Consider the following 26,484-nt stretch of genomic DNA (forward strand, 5'->3'; position numbering starts at 1 on the left):
CATCCGTCAATTTCTCGAAGTGCGCGTTCGTCTTTGAATCTGAGATTTGTCGATCATCTCTCTCGCCGTGTCATCCCCGCGATAATTTGAAATGAAACCCTAGAGAGGAGAAAGACAGAGAGAGAGAGATAAAAGGAGAAAGGCGAGAAAAAAGGAGCGCGTCAGGACGTCGACGCGCGCGCGAAAGAGGTTATAAAAATCATCGCATTCCCGCCGTCATCGACAAGGTTCTCTCTCGATGTTCCGTCGCGCACGATTCGCGCGCGTGAAAGCGTCACGTCGCCGAGAATTCGAAGCGCTTCCGAAAGGATTTCCCGTCGCGTAGCGCGAGTGCCGCTAACCTGACGCGCGCGAGAGGTTATGAAGGTAACGCGGAGGTCGTCGGCGGTCTGCCCCGCGACCGGACGCGGTCGCTTTCACCTTGGCGTCCGTGGCTCGTGCCTGCCAAGGATACTCGCGTCGCTCCTCGACCTGAAATCACGCGCTCGTTCGGTGTGCGCACAGATTTACCTCGCGCGTCGCGTCGAGATCGATTTAACTCCGGAGTCCAGCGATCCCGTTGGGGATCGACGTTAATCCACCGTGCAATCTGGCGTGTAATTCGACGGCATCGGACGCGCGGCGTCGAACGGAACCGCCGCGTCGCGGATCGACTCGCAGAGAGGACAGTGTCCTCCTGCGAGACTTGATCCCGAGGGCGCCTAGTCAATCGTCGATCTGTCAACGAGCGATAAGACGCATGTATGTATTGTATTGTATACGTGCCTTCTTATCGCCGCTGCTCTCGCTCCGCGCTACTTTCACAATCGTCGCGTGCGCGCGATGCGCGCAGTCGGGCGCGAACGCGATACACCGAGATCGCCACCGCGAGACCCTGGGATTTCGGGGCGTTTTAGGTTAGGTTAAGGTGTGCCGAGCGGGGTTAATTTGATATAGATAATTAGAGGAACTCGAATTGCGTGCGTGCTTAAATCACTTGTAAATATTGAAGTAATACGTTTTAAATAACGAAAATGACAATAGCGGTAGCGAAGGCAGTAGTTCTTAGTTCTCAGTAATTTTCCAGGTGAATCTATAAACATTTACAAGATTTCTCAAACCGCGCGCCGCTTAAACAGCTTAATTTTTAAGAAGAATCTACACTGAGAAAAAAAAGTCGTTAACTTAACTAAACTTTTCAACTCACTCTCAATTAAAGTTGAGTTCAAGTATTTATGTATTTGACTTAAATACATAAAATGTTTGAATTTTAGTTTAAGCATTTATATATTTAGCTTAGCTATACATATATTTAACTTAAATACATAAATTCTTGAACTGAACAAATTTTATCAAGTTAACAACTTTTTTTTCTATGTAGAAATGCGATAACACGAATATCAAATTGCCAATAAATTTAATCATTTTTGATGCCTACACGCATGTCTACGATTTTCCTTTATTCCGAAAACTGTGTAAAGAAATTTATTGCAAAAAGTGTTCGACCAAGGTTTGAACCTGGATCCTCCAACTCTCATAATGGGATCTTTGTAGCAAGAAATACATTTTGACAGGAGTTATTCTGTCTTTGTCTCTCACTGGATGCAGCGAAAATAAAATTATTTCTGACTCGATATGACTCTTGCTGGAAAGCTCCGAATGCGAAGAGAGTTTATCTAAATCAGAATAATCCATTCTTTGATTCGTTACGTGAAGAGATTAATCCTGTAGAGATTAGTGTCAGAGAGAAATAGGATTATATGATTCTCTCGATTGTCCTTAGCGCAGTTGTCCTCCTTCAAAAGTTAAAGTAAGTAGCGAGATCGTCGAGTAGATATCGATGTTAATGACGCTCAATGACCGGATAATCTATCGTTAGCAAGTATCTTCTTAATTTTGGAAGACAATGGGTAAGAATCGCTCATAATTGAAAATTGATGGATATTTTGAAGGCAATGTAATAAATATTGTATCTGGGAGATACTTTACTTTTGATTAAAATGACTAAGCGTAATAAAAATTGGTTTGTAAATACACACTAGTATCAAATTAATTCGAATGAATTTGATTGTCAAGGACATCACGTATCAAAGAGTTTTTCTTACATTCTGGAATTATTTAAGAATCTCGATTATTTAATATATTGGAAGTCAATTAATCTTTCTTTAGTGAAATTCTCATTAAAAAAATTTTTTTTAAATTTTTTTAAAATTAATATGGGAGATTTAATGTTTTTGTTAATCAATCAAAAATCAAAATAAAACATTGTTAATGTCGTTTTAATTTCTCAAGATATCTAAGCGTAAAATAAAGTTTTATCGTTTATTCACGCTTTTAAAATTCAATACATGAAAAATATTTTTATTTAATTATATATATAATAATAATTTTTAAAGATTAATACTTTAACACTTTGATGTAAAGAAATAAATTTATTGTGAATTTCTTTCCTTTGAAAAGTGCGGAGATTTGAGGACGAGAATATCAAGATTATAATATTTCTTATAATACACATTTTTTTCTTATATGTTATTCTTTTTTTATATTTTATTTCTTATAATATATACATTTTTTCCGCGCGCCGATTTATATGTCATCTGAAGAAGCCCAGTTTTCATAATTTATTTTTCATAAACGTATATTGTAAATTTATTAAAAGATGTATTTGTTCCTTCGTCATAAATTTTAAGCCATGATGAGAAATCCGTTGAAACGCTGCTTGACGCGACGCGTTGAAAGCATTAAATTTTCCTGCTGCGTCAAGCGGCATTCAAACTTTTTTATCGCTATTCGCTGGTCTTCATAATTCTCTCGCGTCGTTCCCTCTTCTTCGGTAGTTTACATTATCTTCTCATTGGACCGCTGTGCTTTTTCAACCGATGCTGGTTATTGTAGCAGTGTGTTTGTTTATCTCAGCATACATTAGTCATTGGTGCGTCAACGTTAACCCCGTTGCATTCACCCAATTCGCATCCCGAAACTCGATTCCAGAGAAGGAACACGCTTCGTTCGCATTTCCGAGCAAAATTAGCATTTTCGGGACATTCGCTCCTCTAATTAGTAGTCGTGCAGCTTGCATTTCTCCCTTCACGAAACGTACCTCGCCACGTGACAAATTCTACCATTATTTTCAAATTGTTAAATCGCTCTGTAACACAAAGAAAGAAATATAGCAGAGAATGTCGTTTGCTTCCCCGAGTAAAGTATACTTGCGGCATTACTTTTATGATTATCTACTAAACAGCAGAAATGTGTTTTTAATCCTATTGGAATCCTAGTAATTTAAATTTTCTTTTTATCTCTCTTAGCCTCAATAGTAATCTCTGAAGGAAATGTTTATTTTTTTGTTCTCAATTAGAAAGAATACCGTGCGCATGCAATTTAAAAACCTAAGTATATTGGCAACGCGCGAAATGTATGTACACAAAATATTGACAAACTTAAGGTGTTATCTTGGCGTCTTCCGCAAACTTGAAAGATAACGATTTAGACGATATCTGCTTCCGCCGCCAAGAACATCTAGATAGTATTATTTTTTGTTCATTTGATTTTATATAATCATATAATCAGTTATGTTATCTTTAAAAAAAGTTGTTGCTGGACTCTCGAATGGCTAAAGGTTATTCTACATATATATATTTTATCCTATATATATATATATATATATATATATATATATATATATATATATATTTATTTGATTTTAAACTGTACCGAATTTAAACTGTATAAAAAAAAAGATCTCGAAAATATGATATTAAAATATGCAAATCTTGCTTTTTAAATTTATAACAATTTGTTGCTACACTACGTTTCATGTTGTCTATTATCTAAAAATCACTAAAAATGCAAGCATACATACACATATATATATATATTTACTTGTACGAATGGAAATTTTCTGATATTAATTTTATATATTACATTTATTTCAAACATTACATGTTGGACTACTATTGCAGTAAACTTTAATATATTGGTCATTTGTAAATAAACAGAATAAATTCGGTCATTAATTAATTTAAAATTTAAACAATGTCTTATGTTGAATCTATATGTATGTATGTGTGTGTGTGTGTGTGAAAATACATTATAAAAAAAAACAAATATTCTTGTTATGGATGTAATTTATTGCCATTGTTTACTACATTGTATTGTTTATATCATTTATCCATTTAATACACGTGTAACATTTTAAACGGTCTTTAATTCAGATAAAAGAATTTCCAATTATTATTATGCGGAACAAACGTGGCACGTGTATTTATTGATTCAAATAATAGTAGACGCCAGGATTAATTGCGTTTCGAATTTATTGCATTTTTAATGAATTTTGCTCGTGCTAGTCGATCTTCTTTTGTCGCCCAACAAATGCGTTGTGCCGATATATTCTTTTCCAGCAAAGTAAACCGGTTACTTTTCCCCCATTTGTCCCGTAAATCGTTTCGTTACGCGCAAATAAAACACCAAATTTTGCTTGCAGTTCCAGACGACGGTAATGACGAGCAAGTGCGCCAGCTGCATTTCTTCCTCTTGAATATCGTCGTGAGGTCGACGAACGTGGGAACGACGAGCGGTGTCGATGAAGCATTCGAGGGATCATCACGAAGCCGTCGTCCGCCACGTCGCACTCGTTCTTAGGACGTTCCTCTTCCGAGGGAGAATTCCCGGTGGCGGAAATCGGGCGACATAATTCCTCCCCTGCCGTCGTGATCCATCCGTGAGCACTTACGGTGCACGGGAAGCAATCTCAATCGCGCGATCCGAGAAACTGAAGAATTCCGGGGCAGTCTCGGGGATTCGTTATCTTTTCCGGTCTATATTTTCCGTAATTGAACGTCGGGAATGACTTTCTCGCGCGCGGCGCGCGAAACGTCGTCAGTGAGACCGGTGGTGCGTAAAACTGCGAAGTGACAACCGAAGAAACGCGGACGATCAGTTTTAGGAAATCGCGGAATCGGCCGTATGCTTCGATCGGCCGGGGTCACCCGTGATTGTTGAATCGAAGTCAAGGACGTCGCAGGTAGTATCGGCCGGGTGCTCCGCAGAAACGGGTGGGCAGACTCGAGGCCCCCCGCTTGCCGCCAGGACTTGCTCGAGGACTCGCGCGTTACACGCAACAGAATTCAAAGTGCGGTGTCCCGGCCTCAGTGAGATGGCCTTCATGATGAAGAAGAAAAAGTACAAATTCTCGGTGGAGGTCGACCTCGAGGAGCTCACGGCGGTGCCATTCGTCAATGCCGTGCTTTTCGCCAAGCTGAGGCTCCTGGACGGCGGTTCCTTCGTCGATCATTCCACCAGGTCAGTGCATTTCGGTAGAAAACATTTTGTATTTATGCTAAAACCGGATCCTCCTCCACGATATTAAATTGAAAGTCAATTTAATAATAATCGATGGTAACAAGCATCTAAATGTGAGGACTTTTTCCTCCGTAAAAAAAAATTGTAAAGATTGTTACGAAAAATAATACTCCAGCCAGGAATCAAACCTGGAACCTCCCGACTTTCCGAAGAGGGTGTCTTAGTTAACTGTTTTATAAACTTAATCGATTGCTATAGTTGAATTATATTTTTATATTCTATTTGCGACACGTATAAAAGAATTCTAATAATTGAATGGGATTTTGTTAAAATTGGAACTTTGAGTGTCAATCATACAATCAATGAATCATTAACTTGTCGATTTTACATCACTACTTTTTGCTTTATAACATACGGACTAAAGACACTGTAAGGTATGAACATATACATTTAGACGACTGCATTCACTTTGGCGCTCACAGTGCTGTAGGCATCATTCAGTCCTTATTGTTTATCAAATATTAAACAAGGACTAATGATGTTGGTAAGCGCTGTGAACGCCAAAGCGAATGTAGCCTCAATGCATATTGAATAAAGTATATTTCACCTTGTTATCCGGTATTGTTCTATTTATGAGTTCCGTTAACTTTTTATTAATTTTCTTTTTTTTTTTTTATTAATATCGATTAGTTTTACTCGTTACTTGAATAGTATAAAAAATTGACTTGCTTCGTGATGTTAACGAGTATCCAAAAATGTAATCCGTGCTTCAAACATTCGAGAGCATTCAAAACTTCTTTGTTTGCAACACATATATAATTTTGACGTAACATTTCGACATAATGCATTTAGGCTAACGTATAAATGGGTGTAATGTATAAGTTTATTGTTCAATATTTTACAGAGTAATGCATTATAATTTTCGGTGTATTTGAATATTGATATAAATGCAATCACATAAATACGAAATATTTTAATAACTTATTGCTCATATGCAGCATATCACGAATTCGAGGCGTAATTAATTACGATAAATTATTAATTTATCGTAATTAATTACAGCGCGCGCGATATTCAGCATTAATATTTAATTATTTATATCAACGAGTATTAACCTTGCGAAACATTGTTTCTTGTTTGTAATATTGCGGCAAATAGCGTCAGCATTTTTTTCAAGTCAGTGAGAAGCTGTTATGACAATTATCAAGATTTATACTGCTGTTCATAGAACTCGAGACTTTCTAGAAATAGATCCCGGACGGAAATAAAGACTTCAACTATGCCCGGCGCGGTGAACTTTGCATTTTTGCGCTATACAATAATGATGTACGTCACGTTTCTATGTTCTCGGGAATGCAGTTCTTGATACAGGCTTTTACTTTTCACCTTGTTATCCGGCATTATACGAGTTTCCTTCATTTGCTAATTTTTTATTAGTATCGGTTAGTTTCACTCGTTACTCAAATACTAAGAAACGTAAAAAAATATATAAAAAATTACTCGTTTCGTGACGTTAGTATCTGGAAACGCAACATACTCCAAACTTTTGAAATTCAAAAGTTCTTAGCTTAGAACACGTACATAATTTTGACGTAACATTTTGGCGTAATGCATTTGTGCTGCTAATTTCACAAAACTAAAATTTCTAAACGTTTGTAAATCTTCGAAAATCTCTATTTTCGTATTTTCGAGTAACTTATACCTCGAAATGAAAAAAGCAACGCGCGCCAGCTTCTTTTCATAATCTTGGATCTTTTCATTCTTCATTTTGCCTTCCAAGACTATTCATCATGTCCCAGCGATCTAGAGAAAAGCGCGATTACGCGAACTGAAAATTTTATTCTCGGCGATGACGCGGAACTCTAACGCACACGTTAGAGTTCTCTTATGGCGAGACGCCACGAGACGCCAGTATGGAATTTGCGAGCGTATAATGGCCCGCCGTAGTCGAGACCTATATTTAACGTGGCGCACAGTTTGCTTTTTCTGATGAACCATTAAAACTTCGTTGAACCAAGCCGGAAGCTCGTACGGCTCCAGCTTGAAGATCGCGTTCTCAAGCTTTAAAGCGCTTAAGCTCGCGATCTTATGTGAAGCTGGAGAACATACGCTGCTAGTGAAACGTATATGCATAGTTATGCGAAACGCGTAATTACCTATTTACGATAGACACATGTGCTATCCAAATTGTCGCGAACAAATGTATTTCGTTCTCGCAAGAAATGTATTTCGGGAATGGTGTCATTGACCTTCGTAAATACGATTAAAAATAAAAAGAACGTATTTTGATAAATACCAGGTGATATCCTGGACCGTTGGCAGTACGTTGTCTAATTAAAATAATGGTAATCTTCGTGAAATAATTAAATATAATTTGAGAAGTAACAAAAGTTCCATAATTGCGTCCGTCGCGAATTTTTCTCACGCGCGATTGTATTGACGACCAGTCGTGCTGGTAATCATGCTAGCGATTCCAAGTAACACACTCGTTTTGATAAAACGTGCGTCGGGATACAGTACAAATGTTTTCCTCGTGAGGTAATTTATATGGGCAATGTTGTAATTGTATATGACAATGCAGTAAAGTTACGTAAATCCGGTACACTCGGATTTTGACTCGAAACAGACGTGCGTTAAATAAATAACCGGACGTTTCGCCAAAATAATCTGCAGCGCGTTCGAGATCGTTGATTTTATAATTTATATTTATACGTTTGCAGTAACATTCTATAAATTACCTGACGCCAGCACGTCTCGCGTGACCGTTCGTCGCGTCGCTACTTTGATTGCACTTTCTGTCATTATTTTCGCTTCTCGCTGCTTGCTTATTAAACGCATGAACATAAAGATTTCTCAGAACAATGCATTCGCCACTTGTACACATATACGGCTGAATTCTCTTCCCCTATTAATAACCGTCGTCACAAACGCTTTTGGAGCAAAGCTCCAGGCGATTTGGTTGCGATCCAATCCACTTCGAAATCAATGGTATGTATGTTGGAGAGGAATACATTGCGCGGCAGTATAAAATCCCACGTCCTAAATAGGATCGGTTCCAAACCTTTTTTTGCCGGTGGACCGATTCATCTCGTAAAAAGGAGAACTGCGGGAAATCTGGAGCACCCAGCGCATGCCATACGATTAAAACTTTACAGAGTTAAATTCACGAATACGCACACAGCGTTTTTATCTATAAAGGCATGCCTTCCAATTTTAACTGCCGCTTTAACTTTCCCGTGTGCACTCAAAGTGTGAAATTAACGAGTTTACAATGACGATTTGCATGTCCCTGTGCTTTTTCGCGGAACTCGCGACTTCGAATACAATAAATCGGAAAACTGTGGAGTCCAAAGAGAGCCCGCGCTGTTTAACAAAACGAGCCATTGTCTCACTTATAGCAAGAGAACTAACACTACGATGTTTGTATCCCGTGCATTATGCGCGCTGTCGTATGCTTTCTTCTTTCTCTCTCTCTTTCCCTAAGTAGAATAATGTTTCTATCTGTGTGCGTGCGGCATAAATTCCACCATCATTTGTGTAAGCGTTCCTGCTTAACGACGCATTTCACCGCATGGGGAATAATGGTGAAACGTGAAGTATAGTTTTTTCTCAGAAATGGGATGCTACGAAGTGTTATTTCTCGCGTGTTACCTTTTTAAATTTCGATATCCTTACTGGAAGGTAGACATAAAAATGCATAATAAGAAAAAAATGTATAAAGAAATGAGTGCGTGTCACATATTTTTTGTTAAAATATTATTTCTTTGTTTTCGAATATTCATTTCATTTCTTTCTCGTGTGAGAAATTTTTCCCATCCATGGCAGAATAACGAAGTCGATAGAACCAGTCGCGCAAAAATGATCCGACTCTATGACGTGTACCGGTTGCATCCGCGTGAAACCGCTTTTTAAAACCGTTGCTTTTATTTCGGATATCGGCGTGTGCTCCGGATATCGAGACACGAGGACGACACTATTGCGCCTACATCAAGAATGGAGTTTCCATGAAAGGCCCTCGAGTTGTATTCTGTTGGTATTGACTTTTCCTAAAAAAAAAAAGAAAAGAAAAGAAAAAAAGAATTCCATCGCACGATAACGTAGCCTCGTGCTCATTAATTGTCTAGTCGCTTTCTGTTTCGTCTAAATATATATAGTCTTTCTTGAACTCCCCTTTCTAAATTCTTCTTCACGTCAATTAAGCCGCTAACGAACTGCGATCTTGTATCCCAGCCATGAAGTGAAAGAAACGTTAACACGTTGTATTAAATTTAATTAAAATCATTTGTTGTCACATACGTACACGTGTACGTATGTGTTTGCAAATATTTACAGCATATAGATATTGGATTAAAAAAGTTTTTTAAAGATTTTTTTATATTTAATTAAGCTTGCAAATAATATATACAGGGTGATTATTAATGAATATTTCACCACTCTTTACCATTGGAGCATGATTAACCGACGGATACGTATTTCTAACATATTATTATATTAGAAATTACAAATGCGTGCTCCGATGGTAAAAAGTGGGAACATTCATTAATAATCACCCTGTACACACACACACACGTAATTTGCAAAATTGATTGAATAAATTTTTCATTAATTATTAACATTTATTTATACAAAGTTTTAATAATTAATTAAGAAAAATAATTAAGAAAAGTTTATTTTATTAATCTGCAAATCTGTTTGGTTTGTGTCGACATTCACTGTCAGTTAAATTGTACAATTTATATGGATTGATTAGTTGCGCGTCATTAACTTTCATTGGTATTTCCGATACGTTTAGAAAATTTTAATTCAGTTTAATCTTGTCGCATAACTTTCTGAACGATTTCTCCTCTCAGTTGCCGGAGCCAAAGTTTCAAAGTTTTTCTTGTACCATGGTATTGCGGCACTTTTGCAGAGATAACTCAAAATTAGAAGGCATGTTGTACGTGTGTATGTGTGTGTGTGTGGGCGGAAAGAATTTACAAGACTTAGCAGCTTTCTGTGGTTATTTCCTTTATTTATTTTGCACTTGAAGAATAATTTAGATTCAAGAAATAATAATAAATTCTATTTGCGACGCACATTTGTCATTAAAACCGTTTTTAATTAATTAAAGCATTAGTAAAGAAAATAAAAAATATGGTTTTCATATCAAGGGTGCGGTGAAAAAAAAGGATATTATCCTTTATATTTTTACATAATTCTCTATAAAATAATTAAGCTTTCGCAGAAAAACATGGTTGAAAAAGGCGGAGCAAGGTCGTGACAAGGCTTCTGATAATTCTGTATCATTCCATTAGTATGTCTATCGATTAGCTATAATAAATATATACCAGTGTACTGTGTATATAAGATTAAATGCATCGTCTCTAAGCGCCCCTCAAGGGAAAAAATGATCAATTAACGTGAACTATTTCTTTCATGCAGCCTAGAAGTATCCGCTGATCAGAAAATGCATAACAGAAGCTTAATGGCAAGTTTGATTAATCGCGCAAGTACGAAAACGATCACTTAGCTACATCTTGTAAAGGTTATCGTGAAAAATGATTTTTTGACGAGTTAGGTTAATCACAGGCGCATTACCGCATCGGTCGCGTGATTTAATAATTGAATTATTAAACATCATTGTGCTTACTTACGGGAAGCTCATTTAGTTGCTAATTAATTATACGATGTACTTCACTGCGTTCTCAGTCATAACAAAGAATTACATAGTACGATACCGCATTGACCCACATTTCCGCCGCGCATTTAACGCGCTGCATACGACTGTCGCGTGTCTTAGGTGTTTCACGGTTGTCGACACTCCGTTCAACTACGATGATTATAATTTTAGAATTAATTTTTCCGATTGTATGCGATCGAAAGTACGCATTACTGTACGGGGGTTTTATTTAACTAACAATAAGCTGCACGGATATTTAGTGAAATCCTATAATCTCGCGGTTGCTCGGGAATATTTTAATTAACAGAATTTTAACTTGTATTCTAGTTATCGGAATATTTAAGTTTGACAATTAAAAAGTTTCGATGAAAAGCAAGTCAAGTTTCTATTAATGAGAAATCGACCATAAATTTCTTAAGAAATAACTGAAAGCAATGGGGCATCTAGATATTTTGTACATGCAAAAGCAAATTAAATATGAATTTTCTGGAGTTGATAGCTACAGTTGGCTCGAGTTCAAAACGTACATGCTATTTTTACCTTTATTTCTTGAAAATCTGAGTCATTATGAAAATAATGATTCATTAGTTTATCTAAAATTGAGATATAAATATTATACGATGTAGACATTACAAGATATTATGAAAATATTGTAATACAGGACGCGTTTGTAAATTGAAACGACTACTTTAAAAGTATACGCTTAAAACTGCATTGCGAATGAAAGAAACGATATCCGTAATAGAGCATACGCAAGGAGTTAATACACGGCATTTACTAATTGGGACACTTAATAAATAACATCAGCGTTAAATAAAGCAAACTACCAGTTTTACGACGAAGAATAATAACCGGCTCGGCAGCAATTAATTGACATTTGAAATCAAAACGACAAGAGAAACGGGGACAAAGGTGAAGTCGATGCTGCGAAAGAACTCCACATATGTAAGACAGTCTGTGCGATGAGGGCGTTCGCGTGTTAATACAGTGTCAGTAATTCATTGCGGGCTTTTGTGCAAGTTCGTTTTGCTGCTCGCGCTTAGAACGAAAAACTAAATTAAACGAGAATTTGTCGACGACATTTTTCTCAACTTTTCCGACTCGCTCTACCTATACGAGAACTCATTTTCTTTGTTCAACTTTGATGATTTTTACACCGCGAAAAAATACATTCAATCCACGATACTTTCCTATTTCGCTGTGTAATTACTTACGCATTTTGTTGTAACGGAGAAGTTTTATATTTTGGCATGAGAACTTTCTTCAAATAAAATTTTAATAGAACGTAAATGAAATAAAGAAGCTATAAATAATTTTAAAAATAGTACAATGTTGCTCTTATAACAGTTGCCATTTAACGTGCTTGAGTTTATTTTTTCGAATTCGTAAAGTAAAACGATATTGAAAAAAAAATGAACAAATGGAATAATACATAATAAATTTGTGCGATAAAATAACGTATTCAAGTTGAAAAGATATCCCTCCATGTAGTTTGCGATAAGGGAAGGTTTTCTTTTTACTTCAAGTTTTACTTTACAGAATAAAAGTTGAAATTTGAATTATATCTGTATAAAACAAATGGCGTTAAATTGCACGTTGGACGACAGAATGGTAGACCGAGCTTTATAATCGGATCGAGATAAGCGTTTCAAGCGTAGTAACTGCCTTGTTCGTCGTCCTTAACTTCCGTCAGCTGCGTCAGTTTGAACCATGACCTTCCGCGAAATCGTCTCTCAGACTCCCTGTTCGGCTAACCTCGGAACGAAAATCCCACGCGACGATGCGGCGAATCTCCAAATTTACGGTCGACAAGAAATCGATAACGGCGGAACGCAGACAATAGAAAGTAGCGAATGGGAAATTATTAGGCGCGTTAGTGATAAATTCTTCTGGCGTTCTTGTGTCCAATTATGGCTCCATTAAAATAATAATTTTCATTAATTTGTGGAAACTCAACGATCAAAATATTTGGAATAGTTGTTAATGTCAATGTAAGCAGTAAATATCATGATTTCAAAGAAAAATTAGCATACATGTATTTAATCAATGTGATTGTGAATTTTAGAAAAATATTTAATCTTTGTGAATAAGTTTCAATTCTTTATGAATCTTTAATGTATATTAATGTTCAATATATACATTTCATATTTTTACATTCAATGTATTATGTAAATACAATCTACTAAAAGTATTACAATTTCACGAAATTCTTAAAGAAATTATTTAGGTAGATAGTTAATGGTAACTTTCTGCTTTTTTTTCTAATATCAACAATAATTGAGAAAATAATTTTATATTACAATTATAAAAAATAAAAAAATGTAAAAGTTTATGTAATTTGATTAATATAAGTGTGTTTGTAAAACATAAAATTTTGCAAATTTGTAACTCGTAATTGGAATCCGACCTACAATTGGGAGTGTTACCTTAGAAAGAAAAAAAGAGATGCATTTAATTTTGAAACTTGCGCTAATACACAAGGACGTTCGTAGAGAGCGTTGAATATTTTTTTATTTTATCCTTGGATTTTTAGATAGTGAGATGAGATAATTTTTCTTTTTGTTTGTCTTTCTCTTCTAATTATTTTCTCTAGAACTTTAAATTGAATCAAAGTTCTACATAGAATAACGAGAAAAGGAAAAGAAGTATTTTTATAAAAGTTTAACTCGAGAAGTATCTTTGTGCTTACGATCGTGATCATTTTTTCTCACAAAATGGGTGGTACTGACATAAAATAAAATTTAAGATACAACCATATTAGTCTTTATATAATTTACAAGCGTATCTGCGTATTTTAAATACGAATATCGTACTAAAAAGCGTTTGTTTCTGAAATTTAATTATAATCGCGGAGGGAACAAAGAAAAATTAGACTTACAAATTCAAAGATGTGAGAGCCGTACGTATTACGTTTCTCCCACGACGCTCGTAATCGAAATATATATCGGCTTGGATTTTTTACGACCGTGTCGGAACGGGGATTTCGATTCCCGTGGACCATTTACTTGGAGAGCCGCGAGTGGAGATTTACGAGTGAGGCACGGACGATGGGCAGGGAAAAAGGAGGGAGAAAATTAGGAGGAGACTGGCATGCGATGATAATGGACAATGTCCTGTCGTGTCCCTGCGTGGAAGTGACCGACCGACCGCGCTCGAGGACCTGACACCACTTCATACGTGATGATGAGGAAACGCCCGATTACAACGCTGCTCCGGCAGTCGCGGCGGGCGTTACATTAATATTTCTGCGTGTACCAACGCGGATGATTATGATGATGCACGCACGCGCGCGGAGATAGACGGGATATACCGTGTTCCCGTGCGCATATTTGCCGAAGGGACGGGAATTGAAAGGGTCATACAAAAGGATCGACAGCCTGCCGCTGTCTCGTGTTTGACACGTTGTAACACGTATCAATTGATCCGCTTATAACGTGTCACCGACACCTGTAATCGTTCCGATATCGTTTATCTCGGTAGGCAACACCATCACAATTAGATTGTATATCTTTTTTTTCCTTTGTTTATCTGCCGTTCATAATTAAAGAAATAATTTTCTTGTCGCGTTTCGTTCAACCATAATCGCGATATACATATAAAACCTTTGCGTAATTTTGCTTCATATTTTGTAATTTATTTATCATTTACGGTGTGAAAACGATAAGTTTTTTTTTTCCATAAAAAATATGACAGTTTGCAACGTTTTGTGAAACTTTATAATTAAAATTTTTTTTTCACGCTATTCTAAACATTTTTCGCAGAATTTTATTAATATTTTCTATGCCATCGTGAGTTGGCAGAATCTATGAACGTGATACATATTTATACCGATATTCAATGTACATGCATTGAAGATATGGAATAGTTGCAGCGCAGTTTGCCCTATAATCCATTATGAGCGGAACGAGTGCGAACACGTTTTTGGCTGTCAGTTATATGACGCAAGAGTATTCGATAACCATTTAATAATCATTTCATTCGATATGCCGCTACATCCTCGTTTTGAAAACAATGTAAATTGCTGCTTTCGCCCGCAATTTAGTTGCTTCTGGTAATGGATATTTGAGAGTCGATGCGTAATTGAAGGATTTCGCAGGAAAACGCAAATTTGATCTTACCTAACGCTTTGGCAAAAAGTCCAAGGCAAATTGAAGGCAGTATTATATTTATATTATATACTTGTTTTAATATGTATTATAAAACATGGAAAGAAGCTCCCGTTAACATCATTTGCTCACAGGTAAATAATTTATCGCGTTTTCTCATTACACGATATTTTTCTCTTCCTCGAGAGTATATAATTTAGCAATTACGTATTCTCGAGGATATATTCTCAATTACGTAACATCGGCGCACTTTACACGACACGGTGCTGCGGCAGGATCGATTGTTATGCGGCTATACCGATACGCAGCCGAGAAAAAGCGAAAGTAACGTCGGTCATCGTCCGAATTACGGATTGGATTCCGCTTGGCGTAAGATAAACGAGCATATAAAATTATCAAATAGACGTGCCCGTCACATGCGTGCTCCTAGCCCCTCAATTATCGGGTGTGCATAATGCGCGCGTGAGCCCGTAATGCACCGCGCTGTAGATGCGGGAAATTGCGAGATTATATCACGCACGTATTCTGGCTTATAACTCTTGGCGACATCGATCCAATTATGATTATCGTGCACGGTGTTGACGATGCTTCACGTTTAATATTATTGCATTAGGCGGACAAACGAAGATTGCTTGCCACTCGAACGACGATGGAATTTAGAAATATAATTAGTCGGAAAATGTGCAAGCATTATTCGCAGCTCGGATGAGATTGGGTTCACTTTCGCAAAACGTTCTCGAGCAGTGTCGAATGGATTCAAGAAACAAATCGGGTGACCGTTGAGTTTTGATTTACATAATTTCAATCTTTCCCTTTCCGTGAGTGCGAGAAACAGCTCTTGTTTCCCGCAGCGCGATGACGCGTCGTTCTACTTTCTGTGAAACGAAACGTTGCCGATATTGGATTGAAGGTACTGAGTCAATTCCGCGGAGAATCATACAAATTCCCGATTTCTTTGAAGTGTCTCGACTTGCGTGTCTTGACCTGGCGAAACAAGCGTTTCCCGTGTCCTTCTCGAATGCAAGCTCCTCAAATGCACTCTACGAATGCACTCCTGAATGCACTCGCCTGACCACTCGCGGTGGCTCTCGCCTGCGTAAACTGGCAAGTAGTAACGGTAATTCATAAGTGGGCCGGCTCTCGTCCTCGTGAGCAGGGCCACTCCATTCTGCGTTCTCGTCGCGGTCACTTGATCGTAATAATCGTAATGCCCGATGCTGCACCGTGTCGCCATTCACACGCGTATCGTCGCCACCAGGAAGTCACGCGCACGTGCACGTACACGCAGAAATAACGACTTTTTTTTCGCGCGTGGGCGCCTCGATCGTCCTTACTTCCGGCGAAACGTCTGCCGAAGTCTTTCACGTTCGCATTCTTCGCTGAACGCGCTATCGCGTCCGCGATAAATGGAAGGCTCTCATTATCCCTTATAGAACGCTCGCGCAGAGATGATGATAATTCGATGGGTACTTTGCACCCGCGAGGAATAAGTTCTCGTTGTTTACCTCTGTGAATTTGATCTACGGCTGTAAGGGAAATTGGCGCGAGGATTTCCTGGGAAATAATGTTCCGAGTTTTTGTGCGTTTCTCAAACACGGAGTTCCATCATGCGTAATTTCACGTCTATATCTTTCATTGCTTAGACAACAGACAAACGTAATAAATATCAAAAGAAGGTAAACAACATCACGACGAAGCTTAATAATTCATGATTCACAAAAAACGACGGTTTACGAGACGACGTTTTAATTATGGTTTCTTTAATTAAGTCAGTGCAATTAACTTGATTAAAATACGACGATACATTTTTTTGTACCATAAAAACTGCGGACAAGTTGCATTAATGATTCAGGCAACTTGGCGAGCACACGTAGCGGAAATGTTTCTCGCCACGTAAAAACGCAAGGCTGCGAGTGTATTCAAAGTTCTATTTCACGCTTGCCAGGTGAAGATCGGGGAAGAGCACGTGCGGCTACTTCCTATTGATGGATATCGTTCGGAGAGGCGATGATCACATTCGATTTCTCCCGTTTTCACCAGACCGTTTTTCGCCGTCGGATCTCCGAGTTAATCCGACAGAAAACCCGACAACGCGTTTATACGCATCCGACAATCGATATGCGTATTCCCGAGCTTATCCAAATGTCAGAACTCTCGCATTGGCGAGAGCATGAAATCCAGAGAGATAAATTACGTACAATAATACAAAAATCATCCGATAATTGGCGATTTACTGCCTTTCGTTCGGCAACAATAACATAGGGTTATAGTTAAATAACAGTGCATAAATTAATTTAGTTTTTAGAGTTTCTGGATAGTTACAATATATACTTTTATTTTAGCTAAAGTTTAATCTTTTTCTCTTCGTTTCACGGAACATTTTCCAAGTTTAGATACTATCGCAATGTGCTTCATTCGAGAAGTTCGATAGTTGAGACTTTAGGTACTCGTACATTCCGATTCATTTTGCGCCAGTGCCAAAAAACACATTTCTTCAGAAAACATCCACTTTCAGGAAACGTTTTTTTCTTTTCATAGACTACATTTCGGATGTATAAAAGAAATCCACGATTTACTCGAAAAAGAATCACTCGTGCTTTCTCGTGTTTCTTTTTGCGATTGTTCATTGGTCGTTTGTCGAACGTGAAAAACTTGGATATAATTTTTTATTCTATCGTATTTCTCTTGTCTGCCTTTGTTCCTTTTCGATTTTTCACTTAATCGGTCTCAATTTTTGTCTTTGTCACTTTCCGTGTTTTCCCGAGAGAATTGACAGACGAACCGCCGGAAGCAAAATCGTTTCTTTTTTCCACGCGACTTGCTGTCCAATTGAATATTCCCAACCACCGCGATCGTTTACCTTTGAAAATTGTGTGACACGCGGAAGTAGAGCAGACGTCAATTTTCACAGCGGTTATTTCATTGGTTGTGTATCGTACCCGCAATTGTTGAGAATTTGAAGAGTTTTGTAGTAGATTGATTGTTTATCGCTAGATTACTTTTTTTTAACGAAAAAAAATTTTTTAATATTTTAAAATGGAAAACGAGAAAAATAATTTTAATTGTAAATAAAATACACGATCTCGTACACACTAAGAAAACTGTTCAATCAAATTATACCTTTGAAAAGTAACAAACAGAAGATTCACATTGAATAAAAATCCAATCGTGATTCATTGGAAATGACATCATTGAACGTCCGTAAATGAACGGATTATTCATTTAAAAGGTGACGTTATTTTTTTACCGGATAATCCTAGTTTTCTCTCAACATTTTTCTCGGTGTAAAATATTAATTTCGGTATTAGTGAGAATTTTTCTCGTATAGTTTTTATTAGATAGGGCATATACCTGTAGAATCCAATTTCATACATATGTGTGACTCATCATCTGTCTTATGTTTTAACAAAAATCTCTTTTACATTTTACACAAACAGTCTATCTAATTAAAAAGCTAAATGTGTTCCCAGTTTAATTGAGATATCCTTAATACATGCTCTTCGCTCTAAAAAAGATAATCCCAAACCATGATTTCAACCTCTCTGAATATTCATTAGATTATCCAGGACGCATCGCTTCGACATCGCGTGGTTAGCCCAAAGCCTCCATTGTCCCATGAAGATTCGCATTCATGACTCGCAACGCGCGCGAACGGGTTGTGATATCGAACACTCGAAACTTAGTGGTCCAATGGGCAGTTCAGAGATTTTGGTAGATGCAACGCGAACAGACATTTCTAAGAGCTGAGTTTCCTAGAGCCTTGTTAATTCCCGCACGTCCGAGTTCTCGTGAATGTCGACAGCTGTTTGCGATGCATCCAGTCTAAAGTTATCACTTGTTTAAATGACGATGGCAGAAAATGGAAGCGGGGTTGGTTTCTTTGCTGGTTTTCTCACCGAAACTCTGCAAAAGTTCTCGGAAAAAATAGACTTTCGCTTCGGACTTTCCTAGGATCGAAACGGGAAATTCGCTATCGAAGCAAGCCAGTTCCCCAAAAGAGTCGCACATTTGACATTTCTATTTCCTTTCGCGCGAAATATAGTGATATCTCTCGAGCCATACCTCGCGAGGGTGGGACAGTTATCTTTCTTTTGTCGAACTTCGCTGGAGCTTCAAATTGAAACGGAATCGAGCAAACGAGCGACAGAGATAACTTTCAATTTTAGATATCATTTAGTCGTAGAATAAAGTGGGAAAGCTCGAGAACGGAAGGGACAAGAAGATCAGTCGACGCGTTTACCATAGCGCTATAGTGACGTATTAAATGCCAGGTACCTCTACCAAACGATAATCCGGATTGTCGGCATCGATTGCACGAGTGTTTCCTGATGTTTCCGTCTCCCGGTGACCTTGAACGCCCACGCAAATCTGCTTCTCTTTCGCTCAAAGATAAATGGCCGGCATGGATGGACGAATCAAATCGCGATAAGTGAGAACCGTTCGCTGGTGTCGCGGAATTAATTAGGATGGACACGATAAATACTCGGTTTACACCACAAAATACGCACTGAAGCCAAACTTGTTCTCGCTTTCCTGAAAAATAGTATAAAAAAATTGTATGTATATCCCTTTTTAGAAAATACGTCAGTTTATTTTAATTTTATTTTTGATTTAAATTTGAATAAAAAAATGAAGGAAAAATAGCTTGAGTAAAAAAATGAAATCACGAAAGTTTCACCATTTATTTTATCACCTCTTTTAAGGAGTGTGTAAACGAAAGCTGTAATTTTCCGTGTTGAGCTTCCTTGAATGATCTATAAACCAGCGAACGTTTGTGAATAGTAAAATGACAGTTAACACCCAAAGGATGGAAGTAAAGCTGGAAATGGCGAAGGGTAGAATGCGCGTGTGTGTAGTTAGAGTAATGCTCTAGCGTTATTCCTAAGCGTCTTTTACTGGCGCGCTTTACTGTGTACAATTTACTTTGTGATTCACTTTCATAGAAATGTAAAATAAGACAATATCTATTCAACTGCTGTACAATTTGTCAGTATATGTGGGTACGTAAGAACTTGTATTGCACAGCAAATTATGAAACATTTGGATAATGCAATTGCTAAAATATTCAGTTCGAAACAATTACATCTCTGTATCTTGAATATTACATCGTACATGTAATTAAACATTAAATTATTACGCGTCTTACGTTTATTTATTATTAAGACATTATAACATTATTAATGCTATACCAGAGAGATTGTGAGATACGATACGAAGAAAAATGTTATAGCCATATTTTCATTGCAATTTCAAGTTCCTATGCTACGCACGTAAATGCACGTTCAACTATGATTTTTTAAGAATCATAAAATAGTTAAAGGCCATTGATGAGTTAATCGGTTGTTATTTAAATGATTTATTAAAATTTTTAACAAAATTGCGGATACGGTACGTTGCGGTCTGACTTGACCTTCTTCAGCCGTAACATTAACATTAATTTATCCTAATTGTAGTGAGAATTTGCACGGTTTTTAACGCATGTCAAAAATGATTTTCTAATCCCCATTGTAACACCCTAACCGTTAAATTGAACTTTGCGATCATCTAGCATCGATTGGGCTCGCCCTGACCCCCTGACCCTTCCATCTTTCTAACCTTGAGACTGTCGCATAAGCCACAAATCATACTTTTTATTCATCTGAATTGGAAACTATATTTGTATGGACTCGGGCTAAGTTTAACCGCGTGTTTTATATCGTGGTAAAAAGGCGCATCCCCGCTGGTGAAATTACGGGTTCTCTCGAGGTCGCGCTGAATTTCATTCGCAGCAATTGCTTCTTAACTTTATTGCTTCTTAACTGTAGTCATCTCGGTGGTTCCGTGTGAATTGAGGGTAGCGGAGATGCGAGAAGAAATGTTCTTCGTGCAGTCGCGAGTTATGCCAAGTTTAATCTATGGACCACGTAAATTTCTTCCGGTATTGATCAACCGAATTTTGGCTAGTCGTTCTTCAGATCGCCTTGAAACGCTCGAGATATACAATATTCCGTCGTAAAATATAAACCTTCAATTTGCTGCGATGCAAATTTAATAAAAGACGTAAGAGGGAAAACGCTGCGATACAATGGTTTGCGATTTGAAACGAATATTTTATAAACACATATAGTCGTCAGTCGCATGTTACGTTCAACAAAGTCCAAACTATACAGGCAATTTTAGTAACGTGAAATTCGCTCACATTATCAAAAATATACATGGAAATGCTATGTGATTTATAAACGAGGAATATCATGTTACAACTGATGGAATTGTAATATAATTCTTTTATTTTTAAATTACATATTGTATCAGCGTGTCGTCGAAAATTTACAAGCACGTAGGAGAAATATGCAAAAAGCATCTCTAATGTCGTCTCGTGTTATCAAACCGAAATATTTCGTTTAAACAATATCCTAGTACCTGCGCAACCAGTTGCTGAAACGTGTTCTTCAATACGTTTATTCAACCTTGGCAGATACTTGCATTCAGATGCGGCCTTGAAGTTAGTGCCGGCAGCACGTGCAATATGCACGTTCGTTGAGAATTCGCATCGTGATAAAAACCCTCACTTATACGAAGTTTCAATCGTATATAACTTGAGAGAAAATCATGATTACGAGGCTTTAATGTACGGGTGCAAACGCTCTCGTTCTTCGTGAGAAAGCTCGTGCACAGAATCGTCGCGTAAAAGTGACATAAAAGTGAAACAGCTGTTAATATGAAAGCGTTAGAATATTACCGGTTTAATAGCCGGCCATTAATGAACGGAATATATGCTTTAAATAAATAATTTGCATTATACACCCAATGTATTATAATTTTCATACGAATTATTAAATGTGAAAACATTCGTAAGTAAAATTGTTAAAATGTATACATTTCCTGTTCAGAAATTAATCAGAGCGATCTGTATAACGTGTAACATAATCTAGGTACAATATCTCTTGCGACACTCTGCTGTCGTAAATCTCTTAGGTATTTCGTAATCTTTCATCATTAGTCATTTATTCCATTGTAAATTATTGAACGAAGGATAATTTTAGAAAAGACTACGTTCTCTCCTCATGCTGTCTATCAATGTACCTCCATAAAAAAATTCTTTTTGCATTGCAAAATTAAAATTGCGCGTATAATAATTATTAATAAATTGCAAATATACTGAAGCGTAAATTATTGACGCATATTTTATGTAGCAATAACGTCGGCACTTTGGTTGACAAATGATGTTGAAGCTTGGTTTTATAAATCATATTAAAATTGATATTTCGATTTATATTTGCATTTTGTTAAAGCACGATGTTTCGCACTTGATTTCGTACCATTTTCAAAATATTTGAAAAACAGTTTACTTATATTTTTTTTTGTTTTTTTTGTCCCGTATCACGCGTCCCTTTTTATTAATTCAGGAGCATCTTAATTATTCTATTCGTCGCGGTTGCAGAAAAGTGGCGATTTTTTTAATCCGAAGTGTGAAGCGAGTGACGTTTTGCCTTATTCACGCGCTAGACATTGTTTAGTCGACAGTCTCGAGCGACTTTATTGATTACCTGGTCGTATACGCATGCACTCGGCTGCACGCATGCACGCACGCACGCATGTGCACACTTAAACTCTCGACTTCACGTGCTCGTTGTACATACGTACATACACGCGCGCAACACGACATCGCGATACGATCGGACACATCGTTTTCAACGCATCTGCCGATCGATAATCGACTATGCGATAATTGTTGCGAAAACTGCCGCAGAAGGACAATTTTAATTAGCACTGTTGTAGATATACAGGGAAAGAACAATTTTGCTGAATATAGATCTAAAATAAGTAATTATTGTTGAACCAATTAAAAAATTGTATCGCATGTTTAACTTAGTTCCTGAAATGTCAAAACTGTTTGTAACAACATTAACAATATAATGAATAATTATGTAGGCTTGAGTATCCCTCATTGAGAAAAAAATTTACTTGAATACTTGCAATGAAATATTTACTTGCGGTACATAAATATTTATTCAATAAAAGAAATGATAGTTAAATTACATTAGTGATTCTCAAGTATTAAACAAATATTTATTTACATTTTGCAAATATATTTATTGCAAGTATTCAAACAAATGTTTAATAAAATTTAACAATTTTTTCTTTCAGTGTGCATAATTATTTTGACAGCAACATAAAATTATTTTCTGATCTGTGTCTAATAATTGAATTTTTGGATGCAGTAAAATTGTTCTTACCGCGTACCATCGATCCGAATTTCGTACAAATCACGTGGTATAGTCATTTTGCACAATCGCGTAAATTATCTCTTTCTAACGTATATCAACGTATTTTATTATATATTATTTATTACTAACGTATATTCCGTTTCTTACATTCCATGTACATTTTATGACAAACTAGTAATTACATACACACATTCGCATATATAACTTTATTCTTTTTATTCTAAAATAAATTCGTGTCTTGTCACGTTTGAGAGTTTTCTCTTAATTTGGGCCGTGATTCAACAAGTATTCGTGGAGCCAAACCCATTGACTCGCGGCGTGTTAACAATGTTTTCCTTATCTTTGAACTCTTTTAACGCTGCGGGAGCGTAACAGCTGGTAAATGTCAGTCGTATGACGACGCAACCGCTTCATCGGATGTAAAACATATGCTCGCCGTCCCTTTCGCCGTCTTGGCCATGTAATATTTATCGTGGACCGCGCATGTGGCATTCCGCGTTTCTTTCCCCATGGGAACATTTCTATGGTTTGTGCGCAGCGAGAAAGAGGACTTTATGCACGAAAGTGTTCCGCTAACATGAAAGTGTCGGCTTGACAAATAGTTCCTGGAGGAACGCGATAATGTGCAATGTGTAACTCGATCTTTGCAATCAAAGTTGAGTGCGAAATTTTTAACAACCAGTTTGACATGTAAAGCAGGTTTGTTATAATTTTAAAGTAATTTTTGATAATAATAATGTTCGTTAAAGTATCGTAAAAAAAAAACCGATATACAATTACCTCAGAAGCGTGTTGCTAATCAGTGGCAGTTTTATCGATATTTAAGTGACCCAAAAATATTTTTCGTTACTATATGTTTATTTTCTGTAAACTTGTTTGCATCAAACGAAACTTTTTATTCGACTTCACAAATGAGGGAACGAACTTTACTCTGTAATATTGGCTCATAAATTTTAAGCACTGCTGGAAGTTAAATACTGTTGGAAATTACGCCGACAAGGCTATCGTCGTTGAGAATCTCTTGGGTGTGTGTAAAAAAAAAAACAGAAACCTTCCGCGCCTGTATACTTGTTGCACTTGGCTGTCAGCGTCGCAACGACGAGTCACGCTACCAACGCGTGGACGAACGTCTGTGCGTCAATTTATTGATTCCGCTATGATCCCTAACGTACAATAAGCATGGCAGGCAGTGAAAGCTCCGTGCATATACCGAACACTAGATATTACTGTTCGTTATCGTCAGATAAATCGTCGTAGTATAAATTTCTAATTACGCTCACCTTTGTTATTTTCTCGCGTTTTATACATCGCGAGAGAAAAATGATTAGAGGAAAGAAAAAATATTATCGCACAACGCTAAAAGTCGATTTTTTAATTATTAAATGTAGCGCATATCTGAAATGTATCTCAATGAAACATATATTTGAAGAAACATACTAGGAATAGAATTATTTAAAAAATTGGCATGCTCTTTAGACAACTGATTATTGTTCTTCGATTATTTAATCCTTCATTTTGGTACGGCCCTGGTTTTCTTGCTTAATACGTAAGATCTTTACTCGTCATTTTATGTCATAACAGTCTTGATAATTAGCATTCATTATTTTTCCATTCGATAGAGCGTGCACCGGAGTCACGCATAGTAGTATCATTACCAACGTCAAAGTACATTGTACGTAATATTATGAAACTTAACAACGAAGTTGACTTTTTTGTTCTAGTCAAAGTTCGATTTTTTAAAACTCAATAACACTTCATAATCTCGTGCTTTGGATTAATTTAAGAGTGTCAGATTATTATATAAGTGATTTTTATATTACATACAGGTACAAAGTTTGAACAGCTACATTTTCACAAGTTCTTTACAAATATTAAATGAAGCCGATGATCTTTTATCATTTTTTTTTCTAATTTGGCCAATTTTATATAACTTTACTTCTATATATATATTTTTTTTTTCTCTCTATACATATTTTTTTTAGTAAATATAAATTTATGTTTACGCGGCGTAAACTTTACGCGATAAGAAATAAAATTATTTTTCTCTAAAAAGGGAAAACAGAAGTCTTACTTGTCTTGTGATCCCATTATTATGTTTAACCCTAATAAATCCCGAGATCGATTCCTATTAAGCTTATCTATAACGTTGGCAAATCGTACAACTCCAGTTCGCGATGCACTGTTTCTGAGAAGGAAAGAACCATCGTTTTTCAACCGATATAACCGAAAAATAAAATCCATATAGATAACAGGCAACAAACGACGCACTGTCAAGAGTCCGTCCGAGCTCTTTTAATTTCTTCTGCGCTGTTACGATTAAATATGACGAGCACGTAACAAACACATTTGTGTTTATTTTTTTGCAACGAATTATTTTACAATTATTATTTGTTACACAATTCTCATAAACATACTTACAAAATAAAATCGTGAAAAATATTTTATCAATTTTTTTTTGGCATACGACACGAATCCACGTAACGCGAAAGAATTAAGTGATTAATATTTAATAATTATTTATTGAAAAACGTAAAAATTGTGTAGTATGACCAACGCGAATATTATGCAGATATATTAACGAAATAAAAAAGAATTAATACTAGGAATTGAATTTTTTGTCATTGTTATAATGCGTGGCATTTAAACAATTCACATATTTTTCGAAACAATCCTGTCAATTACGAACCACTCGAAATTTTTTTTTATATTCCGAATTATGCCGTGTATGCGCATGAAAAACATATTCGCTGCCGATATTTTACAACGTATACTGAAACTTAACTCACTCACTCGTAAATTATATAAATGCGTTTCCAAAGCGTGGATTTGAAATGTCAAAATTTACATACTGAGTTCACAAATTCTGTCTATTAAGATTATTTTGTTAGCCATCGTGAAAAAAACAGCATTTTGATCGAAGATTACGGCAGATTTTTCTTTCTTGGTATGGAATTTCGCGGAAAAAAGAAATACCAAAATCTTTAGGCGGAACGATTTGAATTGTGCAAAAAAAAATGTTAAGACATCCAAAACGCGTCTCTCATCCGTTTCTCTCATCTGTCAATTACGCAAGCCATGTTCCAAGGAAAGTATCTCGATAATTGCTGCGTGACGTAGACCCCGTCGAGTCGAGTTTCGTTGCGATCGTACCTTTCGTAATAATCCGTTACACATACACCCGTCGTAAACAGACGAATTCACGCGAGCTCTCTCTCTTTCTCTCTCTCTCGGC

At 36.7% G+C, this 26,484-nt stretch overlaps 1 protein-coding gene across 4 annotated transcripts in view; it reads left to right on the forward strand.

Annotated features, from left to right (window-relative positions):
- The window catches only part of LOC105202086, a 73,289-nt gene that overhangs the window by 415 nt on the left and 46,390 nt on the right, over positions 1 to 26,484 (forward strand). For 3 of the 4 annotated variants that reach the window (XM_039448207.1, XM_039448224.1, XM_039448219.1), the window contains exon 2: positions 4,463 to 5,280. In XM_039448207.1, coding sequence (XP_039304141.1) covers positions 5,135 to 5,280 — 146 coding nt within the window. In that variant the 5' untranslated portion in view covers positions 4,463 to 5,134. Of the gene's footprint in view, position 1; positions 1,067 to 4,462; positions 5,281 to 26,484 lie in introns of those variants that run through there. The other variant, XM_039448212.1, reaches the window with a different exon arrangement.

This window comes from Solenopsis invicta, chromosome 1, assembly GCF_016802725.1.
Source record: "Solenopsis invicta isolate M01_SB chromosome 1, UNIL_Sinv_3.0, whole genome shotgun sequence".
Lineage (NCBI taxonomy): Eukaryota > Metazoa > Arthropoda > Insecta > Hymenoptera > Formicidae > Solenopsis > Solenopsis invicta.